A 16,369-nucleotide genomic window follows, 5' to 3' on the forward strand; every position below is an offset into this window, starting at 1 on the left:
GTTCTTCCTTCAGGAGCTCTTGTAGGGCAGGCCTGGTGGTGATGAAATCTCTCAGCATTTGCTTGTCTGTAAAGGATTTTATTTCTCCTTCACTTATGAAGCTTAGTTTGACTGGATATGAAATTCTGGGTTGAAAATTATTTTCTTTAAGAATGTTGAATATTGGCCCTCACTCTCTTCTGGCTTGTAGAGTTTCTGCAGAGAGATCCGCTGTTAGTCTGATGGGCTTCTCTTTGTGGGTAACCTGACATTTCTTTCTGGCTGCCCTTAACATTTTTTCCTTCATTTCAACTTTGGTGAATCTGACAATTACGTGTCTCGGAGTTGCTCTTCTCGAGGAGTATCTTTGTGGCATTCTCTGTATTTCCTGAATTTGAATGTTGGCCTGCCTTGCTAGGTTGGGGAAGTTCTCCTGGATAATATCCTGCAGAGTGTTTTCCAACTTGGTTCCATTCTCCCCGTCACTTTCAGGTACACCAGTCAGACGTAGATTCGGTCTTTTCACATTGTCTCACATTTCTTGGAGGCTTTGTTCATTTCTTTTTATTCTTTTTTTATCTAAACTTCTCGCTTCATTTCATTCATTTGATCTTCAATCACTAATACCCTTTCTTCCAGTTGATTGAATTGGCTACTAAAGCTCGTGCATATGTCACATAGTTCTCGTGCCATGGTTTTCAGCTCCATCGGGTCATTTAAGGACTTCTCTACACTGGTTATTCTAGTTAGCCATTCGTCTAATATTTTTTCAAGGTTTTTAGCTTCTCTGCGATGGGTTCGAACTTCCTCCTTTAGCTTGGATAATTTTGATCGTCTGAAGCCTTCTTCTCTCAACTTGTCAAAGTCATTCTCTGTCCAGCTTTATTCTTTTGCTGGCAAGGAGCTGCGTTCCTTTGGAGGGGGAGAGGCACTCTGATTTTTAGAATTTTCAGCTTTTCTGCTCTGTTTTTTCCCCATCTTTGTGGTTTTATCTACGTTTGGTCTTTGATGACGGTGACGTACAGATGGGGTTTTGGTGTGGATGTCCTTTCTGTTTGTTAGTTTTCCTTCTAACAGTCAGGACCCTCAGCTGCAGGTCTGTTGGAGTTTGCTGGAGGTCCACTCTAGACCCTGTTTGCCTAGGTTGTAGCAGCAGAGGCTGCAGAACAGCGAACATTGCTGAACAGCAAATGTTGCTGCCTGATTGTTCCTCTGGAAGCTTCGTCTCAGAAGGGTACCTGGCAGTGTGGGGTGTCATTCTGCCCCTACTGGGGAATGCCTCCCAGTTAGGCTACTTGGGGGTCAGGGACCCACTTGAGGAGGCAGTCCGTCCGTTCTCAGATCTCAAACTCCATGCTGGGAGAACGACTACTCTCTTCAAAGCTGTCAGAAAGGGACATTTAAGTCTGCAGAGGTTTCTGCTGCCTTTTGATAGGCTATGCCCTGCCCCTAGAGGTGGAGTCTATAGATGCAGGCAGGGCTCCTTGAGCTGTGGTGGGCTCCACCCACTTCAAGCTTCCTGGCCACTTTGTTTACCTACTGAAGCCTCAGCAATGGTGGATGCCCCTCCCCCAGCCTCACTGCCGCCTTGCAGTTCGATCTCAGACTGCTGTGCTAGCAATGATCCAGGCTCCGTGGGCATGGGACCCTCCGAGCCAGGTGCAGGATATAATCTCCTGGTGTGCCGTTTGCTAAGACCGTTGGACAAGTGCAGTATTAGGGTGGGAGTGATCTGATTTTCCAGGTGCCATCTGTTACTACTTCCCTTGGCTAGGAAACAGAATTACCTGACCCCCTGCGCTTCCCAGGTGAGGCGATGCCTTGCCCTTCTTCTGCTCACACTCCGTGGGCTGCACCCACTGTCCTGCCCACACTGTCCAACAAGCCCCAGTAAAATGAACCCAGTACCTCAACTGGAAATGCAAAAATCACCCATCTTCTGTGTTGCTCACGCTTGGAGCTGTAGCCTGGACCTGTTCCTATTTGGCCATCTTGGAACCACCCCTAATTCATTTAATTCTTATAACACTCCTATAGGATTAACTTATTTAGTGCTTATAATACTCCTATAAGATTAACCCATTTATTCTTTATAACAACCCTATATTATTCCCATTTTCCAGATATGGAAAATGAGGCACTAAGAGGTCATGTCACTTGCTCAAGGCCATGCAATAAGGAAGTGAAAAAACTGGGGACCTGAACCAAAACTGTGGGCTCCAGAATCCACACACATCCCAAGTATACTCTACCACTCTGTTGAAAGAGAACTCTGTTCAGCAATTCTGCTAGCTCGTATCTTCTATTCCAGGGAAGATAATATTTTCTCAATTAAAATAAAGCAAAACAAGCAAACATACCATGCCTAAAGCCTAACTCAAGTAATTCAGAACTAGGTTGCAACTTGAGTCATTTTTTAAAAAATCTGTTTTATCTTGAATAACTTTATTTCTGCACCAATACATTTTTTGACAATTTTCCTGCTATTCTTGCTATCATTTATTAAACTGGCTTGTTTGAAAATGTTTTAAATCTAGAGAACGCAATTATAGTGCAAACCTGATTGACATGGTAAATGGAGAGCATCAGCTGTTGGCACCTTTTGGTATGTAGGGATGGATGTGTTTAATTGGGCTTGAAATTCCTCAGACTCAGTCTCATGATGCTGGTTATTAAGTAGCCAAAGGGTGCAGTTGGGCGGTCTCAGTGAAAGATCTTTTTAATGAAATATCTGCATGGCAAGAAGTTTTTTTTATTCCAACTTTTCTGACATCGTTCCTTTGATTTTTACAAATTAAAACAAAAACAAAATAAAAATTCCTGAGCAAGTGAAGGCCCATAACTCCACCAAAGTATGCTTTGAGGGAAAACACATATTCCCTGCAGATGTAGGCAGGAAAAAGTGGCACACTTTCCTTTAATTTTAGGAGCACTCGAAATGTAAAGAAAAGAAAAAATACAGTGGCTACATTCATAGATTCACCGAATTTTAGTGCTGGAAGGAAGAGGAACGATCTTGTGGCTCAGGTACCACATATTGAAGATGTCTGTTAAACTAAATCAAAACATCTTAGGCTGGCTTGAAATGTCTTCCATGACCTGACCCCTAATCTATAAGAATATTCTTCTAATAGGCCTCTAACATGCCTTTGAACATCAGCCTAACTAGAATATAAACGTACCTCCTTTTTTTTTTTTTTTTTTTTTTTGAGACAGAGTCTTGCTTTGTCTCCCAGGCTGGAGTGCAGTGGTATGATCTTGGCTCACTGCAACCTCCGCCTCCCAGGTTTAAGCGATTCTCATGTCTCAGCTTCTTGGGTAGCTGGGATTACAAGCACCCACCACTGCACCCAGTTAATTTTTGTATTTCTTTTTTAGTAGAGATGAGATTTCACCATGTTGGCCAGGGTGGTCTCAAACTCCTGACCTCAAATGATTCGCCTGCCTTGGCCTCCCAAAGTGCTGGGATTACATGCATAAGTCACCCCACCCAGCCTTCTTTTTTTCTTTTAATAAATACATATTAAGCACTCTCTATGTGTTAGACACTGAACTGGGGTCTAGGACTCTACACAGGAGTATGATAAAATTTCTGTCCTTAAGGAATTATCCTTTTAGTGGAGAGACAAACATCAATAGTTGAAATGCAGTACCTAACAGCCTGCAAAGGGAGGGGTGGCTTTACTCGGGAGATGAGAAGCCTTAAAGAAGGATTTGCCGGGAGCTCACCAAGTGGTGAAAAAGAATGCAGCCCAGTAAGGCAAATGAGCATCCCAAAGAGCATCCTGTAAGTTGTTAGCATCCCCAAAGACAAACGTGTGAAATGATATGGCATATATTTTGGGAACTTTAAATAATGTATGAGTGAATCCAAGTGAAGGGAGGATGGTAATCCAAGTTGGAAAGGAAAGTAGGGGCCCATCCTAAAGGGCCATGAGCTCTGTGCTGAACAAATGGGCTCTTTCCTCCAGGGATAAGAAGGAGATTCAAGCCAGACAGTGACATGTGGGAGTTGCACTAAAAGATGTTCTGGCAGCTGGGGAATGGACTAGAACAGGGCTAGAGCAGAGGCCGGGGGGCCAATGAGAGCCTCTCAGGATAGTCTTTGGGAGCAGTGAGCAGGGCCTGAAACAAAACTGCAGTAGTCGTGATGGAACTAGAGAAAGAATTGAAAAATAGTAAAAGGTACAGAGACAGGGGTGCTCTGTGTTTGCCTTATGTTTTTCTGCAACTGTCACCTAAGTGATGCAATCTTCCTGTCTCTGTGGGTGGGAATCCTACCCATATTCTAAGATCTGATCAAAATGGTCCCTCCTTCTGAAGCCGCTACTCCTACCCTTCAGCTTAGGGGTCTCTCTCTTAACGGAGCTTTCAGAGCAACTTTCTTATCTTTCCCTTAAGGCATTTCACACTTTCTGCCCTTTATTACAGCTTCATATATAAAAACATCATTCTCTCTGGATTTCTCAACAGTATGGAAAAACGTCTTGAGATCTTTTGTACCCCTCATGACCACTCCCCACCATTTAATCTTATATGGATTGTGCTCACTCCCTAAATATTTTAAATGAATGAATTAGGAAACTGACATTCTGAAAGGCTAGATGATTTGTGCAAGTGATGTGGCTTACAGCTACTTTGAGTCATGTCAGGGCTACATCAGGAACCCAGGTATCCTGACTTCTAATGCAAAGCTCCTTCAGTGATGTAACCCTGGACCTGTCTACCTGGCTGAACACATGGCCCCAGCAGTAAGCAGCTCCTTCTTTCGTGTGCTTTATCACTCTCTAACAACTGCAGAGGAGGAACCGTACCTAAGCCAATGCTCAAAACTTAGATAGAAATTAGGACCTCAGTAGCAGCAATGTACATTCTGCCCTAGGGAGCCGGCAGCTGGAAGCAGAGCGCACAAAAGCAAGCGTTTCTGGCACCCACTGTAGGAAACATGTTGCTATTTTCAGCGGTGCAGCCTGTCCCTCTTGGTCCCTTTCCCTCATGCCTTCCTAGACAGACATCCATGGGAAATCAATCAAGGCCTTAACACCATGACACAGAGCCTGCTGTCACGGTCATGCCAGTCTGGCAGGCAGCAAGCATCTGGGAGCCAGTGGGTCCAAAAATGTCTGGGCTGGACAGTTCAGAAAGCAACTTGCTTTTGAGAGGAAATCCCCAAGCCAACTGTGGTATCCCTACCCAATGCTTATAGGCCAAATGGTTTCTGCCTCTGATCGAAGTGCCAATGGCACAAAGGCCCCTCCTGCTGCTATCAAGGGCCCCTTTCTGCTGATTTATAATGAAAACCACATTATGAACAAGTGTTTTATTTTTGGGAAATTTTTATTGGCATTTCTGTAGATACTACGTTTGGAGTCTAATCCAGAGCCACCAAAGGCCAGGTGAGTGAGCAGGGTGCTATCATAGTTACTCAAAGATTCCATGTCTCACTGTAGCTCTCCACGCTCCATGTCAACTCTCCCATAGCTCTCAGAGCCTGCATTTCTTTCCTTCCCTCTTTCCTATTCCCTCCCTCTTGGGTCAGGATCAGTCTATACCTTGCTTTTTCCTAGCCTGGCTTAGGAGAAACCAGTTCTAGGAGATGCTAGTAAGAATAAGAACCTCATGCACAAATACATTTATTGTCTAACCAAATTAAACTAGTTTTGGGTGTTTTCTAATTTCACTTCGGGATGCCTCAAAGCTTTTGATGTCCTAAAACTTCCCATGAATTTCCGAGAAACAGATTAGGCAAGCAGTTTCTGTGCATGTGGCTTATACAGCTAGTTAGGGTTAGGTCAGGGCCACTTCTTTGACCAGGACCCCTTGCTGTCTGGCACTGTAGATATATTCTAAAACTCTGGTTCCCAGGAGCACATTCTGGAAAGCAGACTGAAGCCAAATACCAGAGAGTATGTTTTTAAGTTTCTTTTCTGGTATGATACAGCTTCAAATCAAATGAAGAGATAAGCTTGCAGTGAAAGAATGAAGACAGTTGTGTGTGTGCGTATGTGTGTGTGTGCATGTGTATGCATGCATTTTTTCATGTGCTCACACATGTGGGTTTCAGTGTATGTTTCTAGGTGCAGGATCACACTTGGCAACATGTTTTTGAATTAAAAAAAGATGCATAAAGATAAAGCAATCAGATTTTCTTCTGTGACCCACTACTAGGTTGATATAAAAAGAAGAGATCTAAAGGTATTTTGAATGACATTGTAATCGGAATAAAGATGCAGCTGTATAAAGTGATTACTAAGGATAGCATTTATTTGGATGTGCAAATTAGGATGTATTTGCTAAAATCAAGATGCATTATTTATGTGTATACCCTGTATGGGGTTGTGTACCTACATAAGTCTCACTTGAGTCATGGTCCAGAAAAGGATTCTGAGGATGAAATAATTTTATTAAAATGAGTTTCAGGAATAAGAGGAACAAGACTATCTGGGTTGCTAGAGGAAGAGAGGCCACTTTCTGAATGAGAACCAACATTTCTGTTACATCTTGTTTACTATGGTAGGCAGAAAAAAAGCCCCCGCAAACTTATTTGCCCTAGTCCCCAGAACCTGTGAATATGTTACCTAATATGGCAAAAGGGAATTTGCGAATGTGACTTAGTTAAGGATTTGGGAATTATCTAGGGAGATTATCTATGATTAGCCTGAATGTAATCACGTAAGTCCTGAAGAGAACCTTTCCTGGCTGTGGTCAGAGAGAAGTGACTATGGCAGAAAAAGGCCAGAGAGATGCAACATTGCTGGCTTTGAAGATGCCGGTGGACCGTAAGCCAAGGACTACGGGAGGCCTTTAGCAGCTAGAAAAGGCCAGGAAAGAGATTCTCTCCTCTAGCCTCCAGAAAGGAAATACCAACACTTTCCCTTTAACTCAGTGAGATCTGTGCCAGAATTCTGACCTGCGAAACTGTAAGATAACAAATTTGTGTTGTTTTAAGCCACTGAGATTGTGGCAATTTGTTAAGTGGTAACATGAATCTAATTCACTAGACGCTACCATCCTCATCCATCGGATTTCACTACTGCACACATTCTTAGTGCGTTTGCAGTCGTACACATCTTTGCATTTTTCAATGTTTTAGTTTATGGATGCAGACTTAGCAATTCACAGATAAATATCAGAATGCTGACTAACATCTAAACCTAGAAGGAACAACTTGCATGTCACCAGAAGAAGCCAAGCATGTCTCCAGAGGCCATGTAATACAATGACCTCATTTTACAGATGAAGAAACAGGCCCAGATGTGTTCATTTGTTTTTCTTCCACCTTATCCCTTCCCCTCCCACTGATCACATTTAAACACCAACCTAAGAGACTAGAAGAACAAAAACCAGAGTTAAAGATTTCTGTTCATTATGTTTTCACTTATAACACCTCTCACTTATGTGTGAGTGTGTGTTTTAATGGGAAATTCTGTCTTGTAGAATTTAGAAGAGAAAAATCTAATCTCACGTTCATTAAACTTTGAATTTCCCAAGCTTTGTATTTTTCCCTTTGGGAACCCGGCTTGATTAACACATAGCTGTTGTGCCCAATCTCTGGAGAGATGATATTGAGTTTACTTAGCCAAATGCAGAATAGCAAGCAATAGAAACATAAGCAAAAGCATGACAGATTATTCCCTGTTAGGACCATTTATCTTTAGCCATGACATATGCACAATCTGATCTTCATCTTTATCCTAGAAGCTTTTCCGATTTCCTTTATGAATTTCCATAGAGAACAGTGCTGAATAAACATTTCTGACTAGCAGAGAGGCTGGTAAATTTAAACACATAAATAAACGTGATGACTGGGCATACATTCTGAGCGACTACGGCTGCATACTCACGGGTGGTCCCAGGGCGCCTTGTGGTCCCATGCTTCCTGTGATTCCTGGGACTCCAGGGGCCCCAGGGATGCCCTAGAAGAGAGGTAGGAAAGTGGAACAAAGTCAGGAATCACATATTCTCATCAAGGACAGCCAACTTTTAAGCAAGTATAACAAATACACACCATGATAGCTTCCCTCCCCCTCATCACCGGGACCTCATTCCTGTTCCCAATTCCCAAAAATGTAGGGAAGACTTTTTATTAGTCTCCTCACTATATGTCAGGTGTGGTTCTTTCAAATTCAAGCCTTACTTGTGATTTACTAAAAGCTAAATCAATGCAGGTGATCTTCTGGCAAAATGACTCTGAGATAGAATAATCGGGCAATAGGGATACATTATCTTTCTAAGAAGTTTTAGGAAGAGTTCTCTCCCAAGGGATGAGTTGTTACACTATAGTGAAGGTGGCTGCCGAGTAAAAGATCTGGCAAAAGAAAACCTCTCAAAGGAAATGAAATGCTTTAAAACAGAGTGTGTCCCAGCAGTTTCTGGAAAGGCTTACTATTGGCCCTGGTGGTCCTGGAGGTCCCGAGGATCCATCCTTTCCTGGAAGGCCCTGGTGAAAAGAAACACAGTGTGTCAGCTAAGCAGATGCTTTACATGGCTTTCAGAATGGGCTCATCTAATTCCTTTTCACGTTTGGGGGTCAAGTCCTGCTGCTTGCTCTGGACTACCAAGGATTCACTGCCTTTAAACTCTTCATGGAAATTGTTTTTGGCAAGGTGTTTGTGTCTGTTGGCTCCATTAAATTGTTCAGTGCAAGAATTTTAGGTGCAAGAAATGCCACTTACAAACTTAAACAGGAACTTGCTTCCAAAAAGTGCTTTTACTAAACTAAGCATAGCAAATGGGAAGAGGATCCATTCTTGGTCATTAATGAGCAGATGAAAAGATGAATTAGTGGTTTTCATGACCTAAGAGAGTCTTGGGCAGGGAATCTCTATCAGAAGGATCTGTCTTTCATTAGGAGTACTGCAATATCTGAAAGTCTGCAACTTCAGGAGTAAGCTGGAGGAGATTTGAGAGGATTTCCTGTGGCAATGACTGAGCTTTGACTACTGGGCAGATTTACTGTCATCGTGGGCTTACAAATGAGCACGTGTTTGCGCGTCATTCCCTGGTGGAAGGATTTAAGGCAGAAAGCAAGTGATGTTCTTTAAAAAAAACTTCCTAAATTATAGAATATATATGTATGTGTGTTATTTTTATGTTAAGTGTTAAAAAAACTATAAGAGCTGGGATGACTTACTCCTAAATGTTTATAGCTCTTAATTGTAAATGCTGGCCTTTCCAAAGCCGTTAATTTAAGAGAGAATCTTCAATCTAAATTTTATCATATTCCCAAAATTTCATAAAATATTTTTCCAAACACTACCTGTTACTACAGGGAGAAACTGAATTTTCACCACGGAATTGATGTCCCATAGGAATAATTATTTTCCATCTCAAACCAACTCAAACCTCTCCTGGCATCTCTGCAGACTCTCCCAACTCCCTTTCTGACATTCTTGCCACTTTTCCAGTGAGCCATCTTTTCCACTTATTTTACCAAGAAAATCCATCCTTTTTTTTTTTTTTTTTTTTTTTTTGAGACAGAGTTTTGTTCTTGTTGCCCAGGCTGGAGTGCAATGGCGCAATCTCAGCTCACCACAACCTCCCCCTCCCAGGTTCAAGCGATTCTCCTGCCTCAGCCTCTGAAGTAGCTGGGATGACAGGCATGTGCCACCACGCCCAGCTAATTTTGTATTTTTAGTAGAGATGGGGTTTCTCCATGTTGGTCAGACTCGTCTCAATCTCCCGACTTCAGGTGATGCACCTGCCTCAGCCTCCCAAAGTGCTGGGATTATAGGCATGAGCCACCGCACTCAGCAGAAAATGCATCTTTTAGGTCGGTCCAGACTCACATTATGTCTCCCTACCTCAAGGTGTCAAATAAAAGACAGCAATGATAAGGCTGAGGGAGAGGAAATGGTGTGCAAGTTAGGAGAGTGTGAGAGGTGGTGCCAAGGCAGGGTGATATGGTTTGGCTGTGTCCCCACCCAAATCTCATCTTAAATTGTAGATCCAATAATTCCCACATGTCATGAGAGGGACATGGTGGGAGGTAATTGAATCATAGGGGTGAGTCCTTCCCATGATGTTCTCATGATAGTGAACAAGTCTCATGAGATCTGATGGTTTTATAAATGGGGTTCCCCTGCACATGCTCTATTGCCTGCTGTCATTTAAGACATCACTTTCCTCCTCCTTTGCCTTCTGCCATGATTGTGAGGTCTCCCTAGCCATGTGAAACTCTAAGTCAATTAAACCTCTTTCCTTTATAAATACCCAGTCTCGGGTATGTCTTTATTAGCAGCGTGAGAATAATAATACACAGGGGTAGGATGCGTGTGGAGGAGAAACACTGGTCAGCAAGGCCCTTCACCACACTCTCAACCTCAGAATGCTAGCGAGTCAGAAACCAGATAAGGCAGAGGATGCATGGGCTCACCAATATTTGTGATTTTCCTTTCCTGCCTAGGCACGTTGCTTAGCTGTTTTGCCCTCTCTCTGCAATTACGCTGGAGCCACATGGTTGAGTTCTGGCCAATGAAAAGGGGCTAGTTTCAGGGGGCTAGTATGAGTTTTAGCTCATAAAAATTTCCAGTGGGTGATTCTACGCTTTATTTTCTCACTCTGGAGCAAACTTAAAGCCCAAATGTTGAAGATAAGAGTGTTCCAAGATGAAAAGACCCTGAGTTCCTAAATGACTGTGTGGAGCAGAGACTCCCTATCCACCACTCCTCCATCCACCCTTGCTGACAGCTCTGGATTGTGAACAAGTAATCAACTTTCATTCTATTTCATTTTATTGCATTAAACCACTGAGATTTTAGGGTTGTTTATTATCATTGCTGTCCAATCTTGATACATAAGTTAGTATTTTTATTTTTACTACTACTTATATTCTTGCACTTCAGTCAAAAATATTAGTCTTGATAAACCCTGATACAGATTACATTATACACATATACACAGGTCCTTAGACCTGCTAACTAAACAATAAAAATTAATGCTGATATCTGTTGAAATAAACGATTTTATTTTATTTTTTTGAGACAGTCTTACTCTGCCACCCAGGTTGGAGTACAGCGGCACAATCATGACTCACCTCTGCCTTGACCTCCTGGGTTGCAAGTGATTCACCCACCTCAGCCTCCCACGTGGCTGGGACTATAGCCATGTGCTACTATGCCACCCCTATGATTCAATTACCTCCCACTGCGTCCCTCTCATGACATGTGGGGATTATTGTAGCTACAATTTAAGATGAGATTTGGGTGGGGACACAGCCAAAACATACTAATTTTTGTATGTTTTGTAGAGATGGGGTTTTGTCACATTGCTCAGGCTGGTCTCAGACTCCTAGGCTCAAGTAATCTGCACGCCTTAACTCTCCAAAATGCTGGGATTAAAGGCATGAGCATTGCACCCAGTCAACAAATTATTTTAAATGGAGTTTAAATGTAGCATGTCCAGGAAGAAGGACAAACATCAATCAAAATCTGTGATGGATGAACAGGACATTAGAACTCATCCATTTCAACTCCTTCATATTACAAGTGAGAAAACCTGGGGCCGAGAGAGTTGAAAGAAAACCTAACTAATTTTTTAAAATAAGTTCATAATAATATATTCTTATTTCTGAGATGAAGTTCTTAGAAAAATGGGCCCTGGCCACATATTCACTAACTTAAGGAGACATTTTCAAAAAGTCATCTTTCGCTTCCTGCTTTAAAACTTTTCCAGCACCGGATAGGGAGTGAACATGCACCCATGTGTGAGCCCACAGAGGACCTGTGGCCAACGCAACCACCCAGCAACCAAAACTGCAGTGTTACTGCAGGAGTTCTCCCCAAGTCACTGCCAGGCTGTGTCCAGAGGGGAAACATTCCAAAAACAAGTGAGGGGAAATTTTTCCACAGAAGGAGGCAAGCTACAGAAAAGAAACTGCAGAAAATTGCATTGTTCCAAGGAAGAACAGCAGGAAATAACACATTTATTTCCTTCTTCCAATCAGATGAGAAGGAGTTTAAAAAACAACAATCTGTCAGTATTCTCATCTACGACACTGGAAGGGTACTCCTGTGGAGGGGTTTGAATTCACTTGATTTATGGACATGATGTGCATATCATCTGGAAGGATGAATGAAATGTTGCTCCTACATATGAGCTTAATTTGGTGAAAGGGCTAGTGTTTCAGTGTGATCAAACCAAAAGTGGAGGCTGCAGCTGGGTGTGGTGGCTCACGCCTGTAATCCCAGCACGTTGGGAGGCTGAAGCAAAAGGATCACTTGAGCCAGAAGTTCAAGACTAGCCTGGGCAACACAGAGACACCCCTATCTCTACAAAAAAAAAAAAAAAAAAAAAAATTAAAATAAAAAAGAAAATAGCTCCGTGTGGTGGCTTGTGCCTATAGTCCCAGCTACTCTGGAGGATTGCTTGAGCCCAGAAGGTTGAAACTTCAGTGAGCTGTGATCACACCACTGCACTCCAGTCTGGGTGATAGAGCGAGACCCTGTCTCAAAAAATAAATAAATAAAGCAGAGACTGGATAAGACGTTTGTTTGCTTTAAGTTCTACCTAAAGAGTATCCTCAAAAGTTGGAATTTCTTCTTTCTCTTCTTCTTTGGAGGGCAGAAAATTATGTTTTATTCACTGCTACATTCCTAAAACTTTCTTAACACATTGCTGACACAAAATAGGTACTGCACGTGACCAGGTGCAGTGGCTCATGCCTGTAATCCCAGCACTTTGGGAGACTGAGGTGGGCAGATGACCTGAGGTCAGGAGTTCAAGACCAGCCTGGCCAACATGGTGAAACCCTGTCTCTACTAAAAATACAAAACTTAGCCAGGTGTGGTGGCTCATGCCTGTAATCCCAGCTACTTGGGAGACTGAGGCACGAGAATCACTTGGACCTGGGAGGTGGAGGTTGCAGTGAGCCAAGATTGCACCATTGCATTCCAGTGGGTGACAAAGCAAGACTTCATCTCAAAAAAAAAAAGGTACTGCACTAATAAATACTTAATTTGAATAAAATTGAGACTCCTTCTCTACTTATGTTGAATAAGTAAGCGTGAATCACAGGTAGAATGAGTCTGGAAATGTATAGGGTGAGGGGAATGAATGCTGGTGTCATTCTCCTTGCTCTTGAACCCTCTGCAAGCATGTCGATAAGACATCAGGAGTCATCCTACTCTCAGAAGCTGAAATTTCATTTTAGTAAAAGCTTAGGGTTAGGATCCTAGAAGCAGACCCAGATCCTTGTGTATTTGACTTATTGCAGGAGTGTTCTTGGAAGAAACCCGTAAGGTAGTGAAGGAAGTTGGGTAGGGACAGGGAAGAGGTTAGGTAGAGTAGTGAGTTATCTAAACTTCTGCCTGATCCCATGGGGAGCTCTGGAGGGTGAATTACACATCAGAGTTGACTCACAGTAAGAGTCTATGAACCAAATCAGTTAGTCATTGACTGAGGGCCAAAATAACATTTCCAAGGGCAATTTTCTGGAGAAGGGAACAATTATGAGTTGTTATCAGTCAGCACCATAGCAGCTGGTGATGTAGTTCACCTGCCAGGTAAAGGGGATCCAATCAGGGCACCAGCAGCATCCACTACAGTGCATTTTATTCTGGCACTTTTTTTCATGAACAACTAAACACTTTTAGATATAATGGTTCAAGAACAAAGAACAAATTTGTTCAAGAACAAAGGTGGGTTTTGTTTTTGTTTCTGTTTTTTGAGATGGAGTCTCACGCACTCTGTTGCTCAGGCTGGAGTGCAGTGGTACAATCTCGGCTCACGGCAATTTCCACCTCCCAGGTTCAAGAAATTCTCCTGCCTCAGTCTCCTGAGTGGCTGGTATTACAGACATGCACCACCGCACCCAGCTAATTTTTGTATTTTTTTTGTAGAGACAGGATTTCACCATGTTGGTCAGGCGGGTCTTGAACTCCTGACCTTAAGCGATCCACCTGCCTTGGCCTCCCAAAGTGCTGGGATTACAGGCATGAACCACTGCACCCAACCAAGAACAAAAGTGTTTTTAACAAAAGTTATCTGTTTGCATTATCTCAAATTAAATTTTTCTTATAAATTGTGATAACTAAAAGGATATCAGCCTTAATACCATTAAAAAACACAAAGCCATTTCTCCTAAAATTTCTTCTTAACCCTAGAAAATTAAAGATCTTCACATTTTCCATCTCAAAATAGTTTTATTTTTAAACTCTTAAATGACACCAGTAAACCTACCTTTGAAAGATTTTTTATTTGCAAGCCTTGCATTTGTCATATTACCCAGAAATATCTGTACAGGTACCACATGCTGGGGATTCTCTAGGCTCTAGGTAAACAATGATGAACAAGACAGCCACTCTTCTAAGAGTTTACAGTTTTGAGGATAGTCAAACAATGAAAAGAAACCAACAGTGTGTTATACTGAGAGACTATAGAGTTCCAGTGGGAACATGTAGGAAGCGCACCTAACCCAGGCTTGGGGACAGAGACATTTTCACAGAAGAGGTGGAATTTAAGTCAAGTATTCAGAATGGTTGGGTCCATGGCATGAGTCTCCCTGTTCACACACCACTGCATGTTACAGCTCTCATTGGCAAGCCAGTCAACCCTTAAAAGGGCAGGGTTCAGGCCCTTCTTCTCACATCTTCATTTCAGGGTGAGCAGCAGTAGCAGAAGCTTTTTATATAAAAGCAATAAACTTGGTGAAAAGAAAAATTTTGTAAGGTATCTGCATTTTGTAGGGTAGATTAATGGGCAAATTCTAGCTTTGTCATTCAGCTTAACTATAATCAAAGCTCATTGAATGGTCTTCAACTATTGACAGCTAAAAAAGTGCTTGCATGCCCCCAAACCTTTCTACATCTATAAATTTTCCATTTTACACCAGGGAGCTAATCTAAGAAGATGTGTGTTTAGGGATTAAGCATCCTCATATAAAACAGAACACTTGGCCAGGTGTGGTGGCTCATGCCTGTAATCCTAGCACTTTGGGAGGCCGAGGAGGGTGGATCACTGGAGGTCAGGGGTTCGGGACCAGCCTGACCAACATGGCGAAGCCCCATCTCTACTAAAAATACAAAAACTAGCCGGGCATGGTAGCTCACACCTGTAAGCCCAGATACTCAAATGGCCGAGGCAGGAGAACCGCTTGAAGCCAGGAGGTGGAGGTTGCAGTGAGCCAAGATCACACCACTGCACTCCTGCCTGGGCGATGGAGTGAGACTCTGTCTCAAAAACAAACAAACAAACAGTAGAACATTTAATTAAGCAATGTACAGTGAATATTAGGAAATAGAAGGTTAAACAATAAGCATAATACGTGAATTCACTTAGGCTGACTTTTTTTTTAAATGCATGAAATCAGTCACCCACAGACAGGGATTTTTTAAAATAACATGAATAGCTCTAGGCATTTTTCCTTTTTAATATTCCTACCTCAAAATATTAATATGCACCGATAGTCCACATTAAAAATAATTCTTGCTATAAAAACTTGAAAGGATTTTTATAATTTGCTTTTAAAAACATTTACCTATGAGCAACTTATTAAGTTAAGGTTGGCTATGATTTATCAGCAAAAGTATACCTAACCCACAATTTGCTTTCAAAATCACTAACATTTGAATAAACACTAAATTTAACTGTGGCTGAAATTGGCAAAGCATATTGCTATACAGACATTTAATTAAACATTTCTTAATTTCCATTTTTGCAGTTTTCTTTTCCACACTGTAGAACAAATATATGTGCTTTTTTGCAAGTTTCTAAACATTTTTCGGTAGGCTCTTTATAAGTCTGTAGTTTCTAGGTACTGTGCCTATGGTCTCTCAAAAACTGACCTGCCCATAAATAGTGTTGCAATTGAAAATCAAGTCAGAAGGGAGAATACTTGTTTCTGTAGCCAGCAGAAATACTGCCTAGAACTAGTGACTCAATTATAATATTCTTCATTCATTCATTCTTTGAAGCAGACAATGGTAGGTCATGATGCTAACCTTAAGATTCTGGCCAATTGTTAAGGTCATTCAACTGACGCTATACCCTCGGGTAGAGTGGGGTCTCTAAGCAGCTGGCAACAGATGAATTTGTTGAAAGAGGCCAGGCTCAAGCAGTCAGGGTTAGAGAAACGCTTCTTGAAGAAATCCCTGTTGCACCATTTCAACCCTGTGGCATGCTCTGGACTTCTGTAAGCAGACTAGTGTGGCAGCTAGCCATAAGAAATAAGGCTGCTACTTGCAGCAAAGGATTAAGACCAATCACCAGATTAAGAAGCTGAGCAACTAGAAGCCACACACCCTGCAAACACTGTCCCAGGCTAGAGATCCGGGATCAATCCTTGTGTTGGGTCACATGGGGAAATTTTCAGTAACACAAACTTGCACACACACACATTAAAAATGTATATGTATATATGCACAGATAAACATATACATCTATTTATATGTTA

The 16,369-nt window shown here is 42.0% G+C and overlaps 1 protein-coding gene across 3 annotated transcripts in view; it reads right to left on the minus strand.

Annotated features, from left to right (window-relative positions):
- The window catches only part of COL14A1 (collagen type XIV alpha 1 chain), a 256,610-nt gene that overhangs the window by 36,439 nt on the left and 203,802 nt on the right, over nucleotides 1-16,369 (minus strand). For all 3 annotated transcript variants that reach the window (XM_030938097.1, XM_010381456.2, XM_030938098.1), the window contains exons 41-42: nucleotides 8,366-8,419; nucleotides 7,824-7,895 (exon numbers count right to left, since the gene is read on the minus strand). In XM_030938097.1, coding sequence (XP_030793957.1) covers nucleotides 7,824-7,895; nucleotides 8,366-8,419 — 126 coding nt within the window. The remainder of the gene's footprint in view (nucleotides 1-7,823; nucleotides 7,896-8,365; nucleotides 8,420-16,369) is intronic.

This window comes from Rhinopithecus roxellana, chromosome 9 (genome assembly GCF_007565055.1).
Source record: "Rhinopithecus roxellana isolate Shanxi Qingling chromosome 9, ASM756505v1, whole genome shotgun sequence".
Lineage (NCBI taxonomy): Eukaryota > Metazoa > Chordata > Mammalia > Primates > Cercopithecidae > Rhinopithecus > Rhinopithecus roxellana.